We start from the raw sequence: 11,982 nt of genomic DNA, 5'->3' as shown, positions 1-11,982 counted from the left end.
TGTGAACAGTTCACAAACGCCCACGCCCCCTTCTTCCTGCGCTGGCCCCGTAGACAGGCCCGCCTGCACCCCGCCTCAGAGTGATTAATTAGCCAGCGATCTGCAACAACTCCTCTTCATGCCTAAATATTGTTTCAGCCTATCAGACTGTTAGTGCAGAGCAGGATAAATGACACCTCGGGTCTGGCGCACTGACCTGCAGGGCCTGCTGCTCATCCAGGCTCCAGACAGCCAGCGCCTTCTCCGCGGAGCCTGAGACGCCCCTGGCCTTCTGGGAGTCAAAGTCAAGGCCCATGACGGGCTCTGTGTGGCAGGCGATGCGGCTGCACACCTTCCGCTTGGAGACATCCCACAGGGCCACCGATCCGTCCTCATAGCCAGCTAGGAGAAGCGGGCGGGGGCTGGAGTCGGCCTGCCGGGAATAGCACAACAGTCAGCTTCTGAAGGGTCCTGGTGCCTTTTTTGGGGACAAGAGACTTGAGAAATGGGCTGTCACTCCTGCTGGCCCTGGGGGCAGCCTAGCCGGGGAGGGAGCTGTTTCCCGTGTTCTTCACATGGCAGTAACAGTTCAGAGGCTCTGCACACACCCTTGATAGCTGATATCATTGCTTCAGGGCCTGCATGGGCTGGTGTTGGGGCACCCCAAGGACTGGGGCTGGAGAGCAGAGAGCTCCAGGGCAGCTTGGAATGCCCCTCCCCAACCCTACCATGCCACTGCTTGCCAGCCCAGGTCCTGCTGGGATCACAGGGGCTGCCGGGTCCTTTTTGCAGGCCTGAGACTCTCGACCAGCCCTTTGTGGGGCCAGTCACCTGTCTACAACCACTAACCAAAGAAAATTGTGAGCTCTTTGTCAATGAAAAATGAACTTTCTGTGCTTTGTCAACGTCGCTGTGGAAGCCACCCCCCCCAATTCCTGGGCCGGTGAGCCGCCGCGGCGCTGAGCTATTGTGATAAATGAGGGCACAGGTCAGAGGGCCCGCACCCTGGGCAGACGCCTCGTTTATCTAGCCTCTGTATCAACTCCAGAAGAGCACTGCAGGATTCCAAATCACCCTGGCACCGAGATGGTGGTACCACACTTGGTGCCCAGGCTCCAGATACGACCAACAGGACATGTTCCCAGGTCGTTTCTAGGACAAAGAGCACAGTTGGCCGATGCCTCGTGCTCTTCACTTGTCTCAGCATTCCCCACGGAGCTGCCTGGGGTTGGACTCACTGGAGTGTGAGCACATCCCCTCCAAATGAGCTCTGACCAGGCCTGGCCCTCAGCTTCTGGATGGTCAACAGTGGGAATGGGGACGGGGGGGGGGGCGCTGGTCAGCGAGACTGCTTCCTGGGTCACCTGCAACCCCAAGGATGATCCACTGCTGGCAGGCACAGCTGGCACTGAGCGGAGCACCTGGGTCTCACTGGATGTGGGCCGACAGCCTCACAGAGGTCCTCCTCACCCACTTGCTGAAGCTCCTGTTAATTTGCTGTGTGGGCGCTTGTGCCCACTCAGGGGCCTCCGGGCCCAAATACTGCACATACTGCACAGAGCGCCTCTCTACAGTCTTCCTAGGTGCCCAGAAAGAATCCCTGGCCAATCAGGTGACCTGGCTTAACCAGGGGCACGAGGGTGTATGAGTAACATGAGTGGGCACCACATCCTCACCCAGGAAGTAGAGCTTTCTCCGAGCATCAGAGGGAAGACTGAGGCTGTAAGCAATGTTATGTCACGGGGGCCCCGTTAGTGATGGGAACCAGGGGGAGCCTGTTGCAGACCAGCTTTTTGATCTAGAGAGACAGCTGTGTCAGAGAAGAAGGGACACAGCCACTGAGAGCTATACACAGCCACGGTGAACCTTCCCAGATCAGACCTGGGCTGGTGGACATTTCCTGCCTGTCCCCCAAAATGCTTAAACAATCACAATCACTTTTTTTCTGTGATAATGTGTTAACACAAAAACAGAGAGAAGTCTAAGGAAGTGAGTGGGGCTGCCAGGGGGTCCCGCAGCATTCTGTGCTCTTCGGGGTCCTGTAAGCCCCCACAGCCATGGGCCCAACTGGATGAGAAGTCACAAGACTGGCCCTGAGACCCTGATCCCCCAGGGGCCACACAGTGCCCTGCACCTGATTGTGCACAGTGCCTGGTGACTTCCACTGCCAAGGAGCAGTGGCTGGGAGGGACTGAGCGTACAGGCTCCCCTGCAGAATCTCTGACGACATTGGTGTGCTTTTCCTATAGTTTTATAACAAAGAAGAGTTCCACTTTGGCTCTTTTGGCATAAAATTGTTTACACCACTTGTTTCTGAAGTACAGAGTGCTTTAAGAAGTGGTCAGGCCCTCTACTCAGGCAGCTGCTTGCAGAGAGCCGGGCCTCTCTAGACAGGGCTCCCTCCCATGAGCAACCATATCTAGACCGAAGGCAGGGTGAGGGCCAGGTGAAAACAGCCTGGATGCACTGTTTGAACCCCAACCAGGACTTGACCAACCCTGAGACCACACTTGCCAGATCCCACCCCAGAGGCCTGCTGTGAGGAACTCGTCTGGGGTCCACTTGGGTCTGTTCCCTTTGAGACAGTAGTCTGATGTGTCACCATCCAAGCTGCCTTGGCTCAGCCTGCCCCCTGGCCCCCTGGGCACATTCTTCCCCTGGCCAGGGCTCCTGACATTGCTGACACATTTGTTCTGGTCAGTCTCTATAGCCACAGCCCAAATGATAATGCCTGTGGTCTCTGGGTTCAGAGCAGCTCAACTAGTCCAGGGGCTCACACAATTGACCAGGGCAGCCAGAGCAGGAGCCAGAGTGGCCTGCAGGGCTCACCCAGCAGTTTCCAAGGGGGCCTGAACGCTGAGCTCTGGCCTCTACTCCAACCTGCACCGCAGGCCTGTCCAGCTTCTTTCTTAGCATGCATGACCCCTGTCCCCAAGCCCCCTGCCAGTGACAGAGTGCAGGTAGGACACTGCTCCTATGGCCACAGACCTTTGGTGGCCACACCTATAGTGCCAGGCTAACCTCCATGGGTGGGGTGAGGACCTGAAGTTACAAGGATTTTCTCTGTGACCCTTCCTGTATGTGGTCATACTGGCCTACAGGGACCCCAGCGGGCAGGCCCTGCCTGGAGCACCTCCAGGTCCCGTGGGGAGCTCAGGTGGGGTCCACTGCTCTGAAGGCTGGTGTGAATAACTCTTCACGAGGCTTGATTCTGATCCTGACTTTTCACGTGATAACCATCATAATAAGAGTCACTCTCCTGGAGGAACAGAACAAGAAAGCATCTGAAAGCTTAAAAAACATATATCACTTTAGGCCATTCTGCCACATTCAGATTAATAAGCTATAACCTGGACCTTCAGGTTTGGAGGGGAAAAAGGGACGTTTATGATTAGCACAGACTTTTCTTTTGTGCTGGATCCGTATCAACTAACAAAAACGTGATTTGTCCTTCTGTCAACTATATTAATTACCTTAACAAGTTTGTACATCCCATTTCTACACATTTTTTTGCTGGAATTTTTACATGATTACACAATGACAGCGTTTCCAGGGAGTGCTGTATGAGCGGATGTAGACGTCCTGCCCCGGGAGCGGTGAGCACCTCACTCTCCTGCCCTGGGACCTGTGAGCACTATGGTATCGTGGCCTTGGGGGTATTTCCCACCAAGCGTCTGCCACAAACTTGCTGGAGCCAGGAGCTTCGGCATCCAGGTGAGCCTAGGAGCCTCACCTCCTCACCCGTGGGCTGCTCTGGGGGACAGCAGCAGCAGCAGCACAGAAATTCCGAATTCCACTGGGAAAGTTATTGGTTGAGAAACTACAGGAGGAAACCAACGGCTAGAAGAGCCAGGGATGCCTTCTGGTCCTTAAGAGCAGCAAAAGGCTTGGGACAGGGTCTCTGGGGATGCCTGTCCCCGTGAATCCAGTTGGTCACACAGACATCTCCAAACTGCCTCAGCCCATCTAGTCTAACTCTTAGAAAGAGTTCAAGCAAGCACTGAAGCACAAGGCAGGAACTGCCTGCTCCTGATCCTGGACTGACAGAGGGTGGTCCTCAAAAGCTGCTGGTAAACTGAAAAGAGCTGAGAAAATGGCCATGGGCAGCACTGCTGAGATGGACACTGGTCAGTGCCCTGTTGACCACAGTTTCTGCAAAGCAGCCAAGACACTGCTCGGGGTTGTAAGTGAACACACCAGACCATATGAATTTGCTGTCCCAAACACGAGTGACCCAAAGAGTCAGATATGCATGCTGAGCCAGTGTTGACCTTGGGGGACTGAGGGACTGTGCCTCAAAGACAGCCAGGGCCTCTGGCGGAGGCAGGCAGGCCCAGGAGGCTCCCTCCCCAGGCCTCAGGCCTCAGGCTCAGCCCAGGAGCCGGAGTTCATCCCGCTGGCCTGTGAACCCCCTTCACCCCTGGCCTCCCAGCTTCTGTCACCAGCCGCAGGAGAAGCCTCCTGACCCTCGCTAATCAGGAAGAACAGTTGAGGAAAGAAAATGGCTACAGACCAAAAACTCTAAGTGTGGCCATGGGGAAAGTCTGCACATTAAGCCCCCTCCTGCCTCTCTAAGCCAAAGAAGTAACAAAAATTATTCCCAGCACAGCCAGGCCATGTAGGCTTACAGGGTTAGTCAGTGTTCCCTTCTCAGCCCCGTGCAGGGCCACAGACTGGTGTGCAAAGAGGGGGAGGGGAGGGGAAGGGGAGGAGAGAGGGGAGGAGAGGAGTGGAGTCCCTCCCTGGGAGGGGCCAGCGCAGCTGACCCAGCAGTCCCACTCACTGCACTGGCAGGGGGTGCCCCACCCCAAGCCCAGCCCTCAGAGAGCAGCACAGTCAGGCCTGGGGCAGGGTGCAGGGCATCCCTTGAGGCAGTAGGAAGGTGGCAGGGGCTGCTAGGGACAAAGGCTGCTGTGGAGGCAGTGTGCACAAGTCCTCCCGAGGGGCTAATTGCCCTGTTGGTTTGATGAAAAACCAAATCCTGAATGGGGCATGATTCATGGCACAGCGGGCGTGGCTGACAGGGCGTGGCTGACTTGCACGGGGCCTTACCTGCCACAGCTCCAGGCACATGGGCATGCCTGGCTTGGCATCTGCCTCTGGCTTCAGGGTGCACACTGACGTCTTGGATGGCATCTCCAGAATCTGAATCTGACAGTAAGAAAACAAGTTGATTTGGGCCGGCGCCAAGTCGAGTCTGTTCTATACAAACAAGAGACTTTTAAGGCGATTAGCCAAGACTGCTGCGAGTTTCTGTCTGCTCCCGGTAGGAACCTGGCAGCCCAGCCTCCTAATTAGGCCGCACAGGCAGGCTCGTGGGCTCGAGAGCACTAAGGGCCTTGCGAAACCACGTGCGTGGCGTCATTCCTGAGTGACCGGCATGTCTCTAAGTAGCTTTCCCACCCAGTTGCTGCCTCCGGCCTCTCCCAATTTACGTCCTTGCTGAGCAGGAGTCCTGGCTCACTGAGCACTGTCTCAGCTCGCCCATTCTCCCGACTGCTGCCTGCTTCCTTCCCCGCTGTGGTTTTTACATGCGAAGACTCTGCACTCTCAGGCATATCAAGTGGTAAAAGGACTTGCACATGGACCACTTGGGGACACTCCATCCAGCCTAGGAAATCACCATGACACTCGCCTCAGGAAGCCTTGTTTGGAGCCTATTTCCAGTGCCCCATGCCTCTAGCCTGGGTGCCGTGGCTGTATTTTGTGTCGCCTGTACTGGCCTGGCAGGTGTACCTCGCTGTCAAGCACAGCCAGCGCACTCTTGGGCCTGTCCACCGAGCTGGGCCAGGCTCTGCCCCGCATCGTCAGCAGGGGACAACCGAGGCCATAAGGAGCAGGCTCAGGGGCTGGCACCCCACAGACTGGAACTGGGCTCCCAGCCTTCGCGTCCCTCATACCTCAGCTTCCTCATCTGCCAAGCAGGGACATGGGTGCCAATGCGGGGCTTGGAAAAGGAGAGGGATCCCGTGAGATGCAGGTCCGCTGCTCCCTGGTAGGGGCCTTCAGCAGCCCTCAGCTTCCATGCACTGGTGAGAGCGGCTCCACCGATGTCATAGCAACAATGTGCAGCCCTGGGGAACCACATATCACCCCTCACCGGCACAGGCATCCTCTGGTTCCAGAGGAGTCAAGGACATTGAGGGGATAGCTAGCCTACTGTCTAACACCCAGAACACAGGACCCCAGTGTGGAGAACCGGAAGAGAACTTGAGTTGGAAAGGGAGGCTGAGCTGCTCTCACTAACGCACAAAGAAGACTGGGCCTGAGTCCCAGAGTTGAGTCCCAAGTCTGAGTTTTAGTTCTGCTACACGTGAGCAGGGTGCCAGGTCTGAGGGCAGCAGCAGGCAGGGTGGAGAGCTGGTGTCGGGGCCTAGTCCTCTCAGCTTCAAGGCCCTGCCATGTGCCCCATGTCTGCCTCTATGTTTGGACAGCACGTCCACAAGCTGGGGCTGTGGTGTGCTCTGGGCAGGGCTCTCATCATAAGCCAGCAAAGTGCCCTAGCACCAGCATTGCTAGGAAGGGTGAGTCCTGCAGCCCCTGCTAGGTGTGCATAGTGCGCACACACATGCGTGTGCACACAAACACACGTGCACTCCCACACACATACACACAAGCACACATGCTCCCCATCACATCGGGACAGCATCTACACCAGGGGGATGGGCCCTCACTGCCCACAAAGGAGAGTGAAAAGAACAGAAGTGACATGAGCCATTGTTGCTCTCATGAAATAAAAGGCTGCCAGAGAAAGGACTCCCGGAGCAGCAAAGATGCTCAAGGAGAAGCTCCAGCAAAATGAAAAGAAATATAAGAAAGACAAAGTATGACAACCAAGACAGTGGCAACAGGTGTGAGCCAGAAGTAAAAGGAAAACCACAGAGAAAGGAGAGGAGGCTCTTGGAACCCTTCTGTTCCCTGTAATGTGTGATACCAACTCAGGGATGCGCCTGTCAGAACTGCTACTGACAATGGAAGCAGGTGAAGCACCAGCAAGGGTGGCTCACCCAGGGCAGAGAGAGATGCTCTTCTCAGTCCCCATGCCTCGTGCATCCCAACCCTGTACAAGTGCAGAGCAGCAGACTGTGGCCAAGTGGCAGGGCCCCCGTTGCGGCTTCACAGAGTCTAGTGAGCTGGCCCACAACTGTGCAGTGAGGGCTGGTCGGGAAAGACGCAGACCAGACTGCTGGGGGCAGGATGCTTGATTTGTTCTATTTCTTGAATTATTCAGATTTTTAAAAATGAGATTTGTTCATTTTGTCACTGTAGCAGGAGGACACAGTGGTTTCTAGATGCTGAGTGGCTGGAGGGGGAAGGAGAAGCCACAGGGGGAGGGTATGTCAGAGGAAGCAGATGGTGCTAGACACAGTCTGCACCTTGGATGGCCTGGCACCCAGGTCCATGGGTCAATAAGGGATGGCCCATCCTGATCTTCAGGCTCAGGAAAACCCCTCTGGTGGCAGCGAGGAGGGGCACCAGAACAAAGGGATGGGATGGGGTGAGACACCCAGCTAGTCTGTCCTGGTTGGGAGGAGAGGGGCTGCAGGGGAAGTGAGGGCAGCCCCAAGGCCTGGGCGAGGCGCCATGGGAGGAAGCGAAGGGAAGGGGGAGCAAGGGCCGTGGCCCCTGGACCAGGGCAGGCCCAGTGGCCGGTGCTCGAAGCCTCTTGCAGACAGTGGAGTGCTTTCCATCTGGCACTCAATTGCAATTTTTGTTTCTAGAAGGAAAAATGTTTGGTTTGAGCAAGCATGACCACCCAGACGGCCAAGCGGAGCGGGAGCACGTCCCCCCACCCCCGCCAGCACTGTCTGGGCACAGGCCAGCGATGCTAGTCCAGGGCCCAGTTCAGGCAGATGCCAGGTGGGAAGATGGAAAATAACCATTTTCCCAGGATGTGCAAAGTCCCTGGACTGGCTGCTCCTGAAAAACAGATGCTGCCAGTTCTGGGAGCCAGGAGGTTGGATAAAAGCAGCCTCAAGCAGGAGGGATGAGTGGTCTTAGGGACTAGGCCTGGGGGTGGGGTGGGGGAGGCTGAGGGCAGGAGGAGAGAGGAGAGTGGCCAGAAGTCCTGGGGTGGCTGAAGGGAAGACAGCACACGGCACCCTGGCCTGGGGCGGGGGGTGAGCTGGCTGGGCCCCAGGCCAGGCTCCGCGTGTGCAGCAGGGAGGAGGCTGGCTGCCCGCTATGCCCTCCTGGAGGAAGCACACCTCTCTTTTCACATTAATAAAACTTTAACAGGTTTTTGGCAAATTGGCAAGAAAAGTGTATGTAGCTCCTAATTGGTGATTTAAATGCAATCATGAACAAATAAATGCCTGTTCCTATCTCATTATTTATGAACCAAATCTGCTTTAAGACAAACGGCTCTTCTTGGGCGGAGGCCAAACCTCCCCATGTGCACAGGCCTCGGGTCCCTGCCCAGCGCTGCCTGCTGTGCCGGTTCTCTGGGCCAGCAGGGACACAGGGAGAACACAGGAGTGGGCAGTTGAAGGCTCCCACTCCCTGCCTGCCACCCACCCCCTCCTGCAGCAGGACCCCACACTCTTCCAGCTATCCAATCACTGCTCGTGGGTTTCTGCTCCCATTTCCCTCAGCTCCCCCAAGAGCTGGTGCCTCCAGCCACACCCTCCTTCTCTACCAGGCTTCCTGACATCTGCCCTACTTGCTGAGCACTGCGCTCCTTGGGGGATTCTGCCTCTTCTGTCCCTGGGCGAGGATACCACTGTGCAGCTTGATCAGTCCCTGTTACCACCAACCATTGCTGGCCACTCTGGCATGAGTGCCATCTGACAGCCACCTCTGAGGCTCTGTCAGACCCACCCCACACTCCAACCTCATCCTCTGATACTCTCCTGCTCACCTGTGTCCCTCTGTACTATAATCACCACCCATGTGCCAGCCTGTATCCCCCCAGACTCTAGCCCCACCCTTAGTCTCTCAGATCAGGATCCGGTTCTGCTCCCCAAAAGGCTGCCCTCCCCTGCTGCCCCAGCTCCCAGGCCCACTTCAGCTTCACCAGGGCCTTGGTCTGACTTCCACCATCTCCTGCTGGCCTTGCTGGGGACTTCCCTGCACAAATGCCTGCTCCTAAGTCCTCGGAAGATCTGTCTGGGTGGTCTCCCCGCAGTACTGTTGATGGCCTCAGGCCTTTCCACTCATCCATCTGCACCATGCTGGGTGTCTGGTCCTCCCAGAGACACCCCTCTAGGCTTCCTTCCTGACTCTCACCACTAGGGCCATCTCTCAGGTGACCAGGCGAAGGGCCATCCCAGGGCCCCTGGAGCTGTGACCCAGCAGGCAAACCCAGACCTGCCGAACAGCTCCCCGGAGTCCTGTGGTGAGCAATGTTCCTGCAGCCAGGTGCTAAGAATGAGCATGCCCGTGTAGGGGAAACTGAGCCGCCAGTGACTCGTGAACAAGGGCTGTGCAGGCTGCTGCTCACCTCATCGCTGCTGCCCCCGGGCACAGCCAGCATCCAGCGCTGCTGGCCCCTGGCCAGGATGGAGCCCCTGCAGAAGCCCACGCTCTCCAGGCACACATGGTCCACAATGGCGTTTCTGCCCTCCGCCAGGTCCCACAGGCACAGCTTCAGGTCCCGGCCCTGACTGCCAAAGCCAAGAGGAAAGACAGGCCATGAGTCTCCCAGGTGAGCGGTCTGCACAGCCCACCTGGACAAATGTCAGTGTGCTGTGGCCAACCTGAAGCCAAAGAGAAGCAGGGGACACTCTCAGAGAGGAGCTGAGGCTATCAGGCTAGGGCACCTCAGCTGAGGAAGGGTTCCTTGGCCTGGCATTCGCACGTGAGTCTGTGTCCATGGCGCCCAACGCCTAACACATTCACAGGCGTCCCAGGGAGGCTCTGCAGAGGTAGGCCTCCTGTGGCTTTCCTGCCGCACCCCATGTGGCCAAAGCGAGGGCTCTCCCTCCTTCCCTTCCTTTGTGAGTTAACTTTGACCATCCAGCAATGCCACCCTCTGGTGTTTTCCCAAGTGAATTTATAACCTACATTCACACAGAACCTGTACACGAATGTTTGCAGCAGTTCTGTCCATAACTGCCCACACCGTAACAACTCCAACAGAAGACGGCATGATGAATTCTGGGCAGCCCATACCACGCAATTCTAGCCAGCAACAGGGGCTCGAACTGAAACACATGCAACAACCTACACGAATCTCAGACGCATTGTGCCAAGTGAAGGAAGCCAAACTCATAAGGCCACATACTGCATGATTCCCTTGGTGTGCCCTTCTAGGAGGGGTCAGGACAAGGACTACAGGGCACTGCCCACAGAGGAGTGGCCCAAGTTTTTGCAGGGTGCGGCCTGCTCTGTCTGGCCCTGGGGTGGCCCAGACATGACTGTGAGCATCAGCAAGCCCACAGATCTAGGCCACAAAGAGCAAGCTTTACTGTGGATATATTTAAAAAACCAATAAGGATGTCAGTATCACAGGATGGACTGCAGACTGTGACAAGCACAGAGCACACCGCCTCCAGCAGAAGGGCAGACAGACGCTGACCTGAGGAACTTTGGAAAACTATCGCCTTGATACTGCCAGGCTTAGGACAAAATAACTGTGCACAGGGCTCTAGTTGGTCTGTTTCTCACAGGGGTGTGGGCTGGCAATTTGGAAACCTCTCTATGTACACTACAGGGTTGACCAGAAAAGTACGTAGGTGGTAGACAGCAGGGGGTCAGGTTTCCCCCATCCTGAAAAGCCTAGGGGAGGAGAGGTGGACCCATGGCTTTGGATTCGAATCAGAGATGCCAGTATACATGCATGTTTATCCCAAATCATACCCAGTAGACAGACACGAGGTGCTAGACTGCCCCGAGAGGACCAGAGCAACAACACCCCAGCAGTGATGAGTGTGCCTAGGGCCCTAGTCTGCGTCCTTACCCTTTCTCCAAAGACAGAGACCAGGTTTCAGGATAAATGGCTGGAGTGGGGGGAAACCAAGAAGAGTTCTGAGCATCATGTAGCCAGAAAGTAAGAAATACTTTAAAAATAAAATAAAGGATGGGGGCAGGCCCAAAGGGCCCAGTGCCAAGGCTGGAATGATCCAAGCAATAAAATAAGTAACAGTCATGTGAGACTACCACTGAAGGGTAAACCAAATCTCCACGAGCCCGGACCTATCAGGCAACACACAAAGAAATGGAGAAGAGGAGATAAACCTAGCTTATGGAATTCCACTTGAAGTAGAATTCTACCAATAGTAGGAGTGCGGGAAACACAAAGCCCTCAGGAGAACAGCCCAGTAATAACTGTGGGGGCAGAACCCAATGACGGATGTGAAGATCAGTGGGCAAAACGTAAGGAGAAACAGGGTCTATGAGTCACCTCAAAGTTTCTTTCCCAGATGCTTATTACTCACTGTGGAGGCTTGAACATAAACACATGTTCTGTGACCTGCCTTAATTCTTAACTCTTTGTCCCTTGAGGAAGGTCCTTGCTGGACACAGAGGCTCATTTCCAAGAAGCCCAGTAAGCAGAGAGAAATGTCCCTGAAGGTAGGACACCTGAAAACATGCCCTCCCCAGGTGACCAAGGTGATCCTCACCAGAGATGACTCTTGAAGATGTCACAGACCCTCAGATGATGGGATAAGAGCCCTTGGCCTCTGTAGGTTTCCTCCTGAAAGCCCATCAACCCATCTAATCCTGAAAAAACATAAGGCAAACCCAACATGATGAGCATTCCACAAAACTACTGACTGCCCCTCTTCCCAAGGGTTGAATCAGGAAAAACAAGAGAAAGAGAAGCAAGCACAGGCCACAAGAGACTAAAGAGACATGACAACCCGATGGGTCCTGGAGCAGAAAATGACATTTCTGGGAGACTAGAGAGCCCACACAAGGCCTAGTTCTAGTTGCTGGTGCTGCCAGCAGTGTTGTGACAGACCTGCCTGTCACTGAGACGCTCGGGGCTCAGAACTACATAGGTGCTACGCAATGACTGCTTTCCCCAGGCTGACCTTCAGCAACTCAGTCCCTAACCAA

General features: G+C 55.6%; 1 protein-coding gene across 1 annotated transcript in view; it reads right to left on the bottom strand.

Moving 5' to 3' along the window:
- The window catches only part of GNB1L (G protein subunit beta 1 like), a 64,932-nt gene that overhangs the window by 18,898 nt on the left and 34,052 nt on the right, over positions 1 to 11,982 (bottom strand). The window contains exons 5-7 of the mRNA XM_066365365.1: positions 9,422 to 9,584; positions 5,032 to 5,130; positions 197 to 412 (exon numbers count right to left, since the gene is read on the bottom strand). Of these exons, the coding sequence (XP_066221462.1) occupies positions 197 to 412; positions 5,032 to 5,130; positions 9,422 to 9,584 (478 nt within the window). The remainder of the gene's footprint in view (positions 1 to 196; positions 413 to 5,031; positions 5,131 to 9,421; positions 9,585 to 11,982) is intronic.

Source organism: Saccopteryx leptura, chromosome 2 (assembly GCF_036850995.1).
Source record: "Saccopteryx leptura isolate mSacLep1 chromosome 2, mSacLep1_pri_phased_curated, whole genome shotgun sequence".
Lineage (NCBI taxonomy): Eukaryota > Metazoa > Chordata > Mammalia > Chiroptera > Emballonuridae > Saccopteryx > Saccopteryx leptura.
This window is presented reverse-complemented; position numbering and strand designations above follow the sequence as displayed.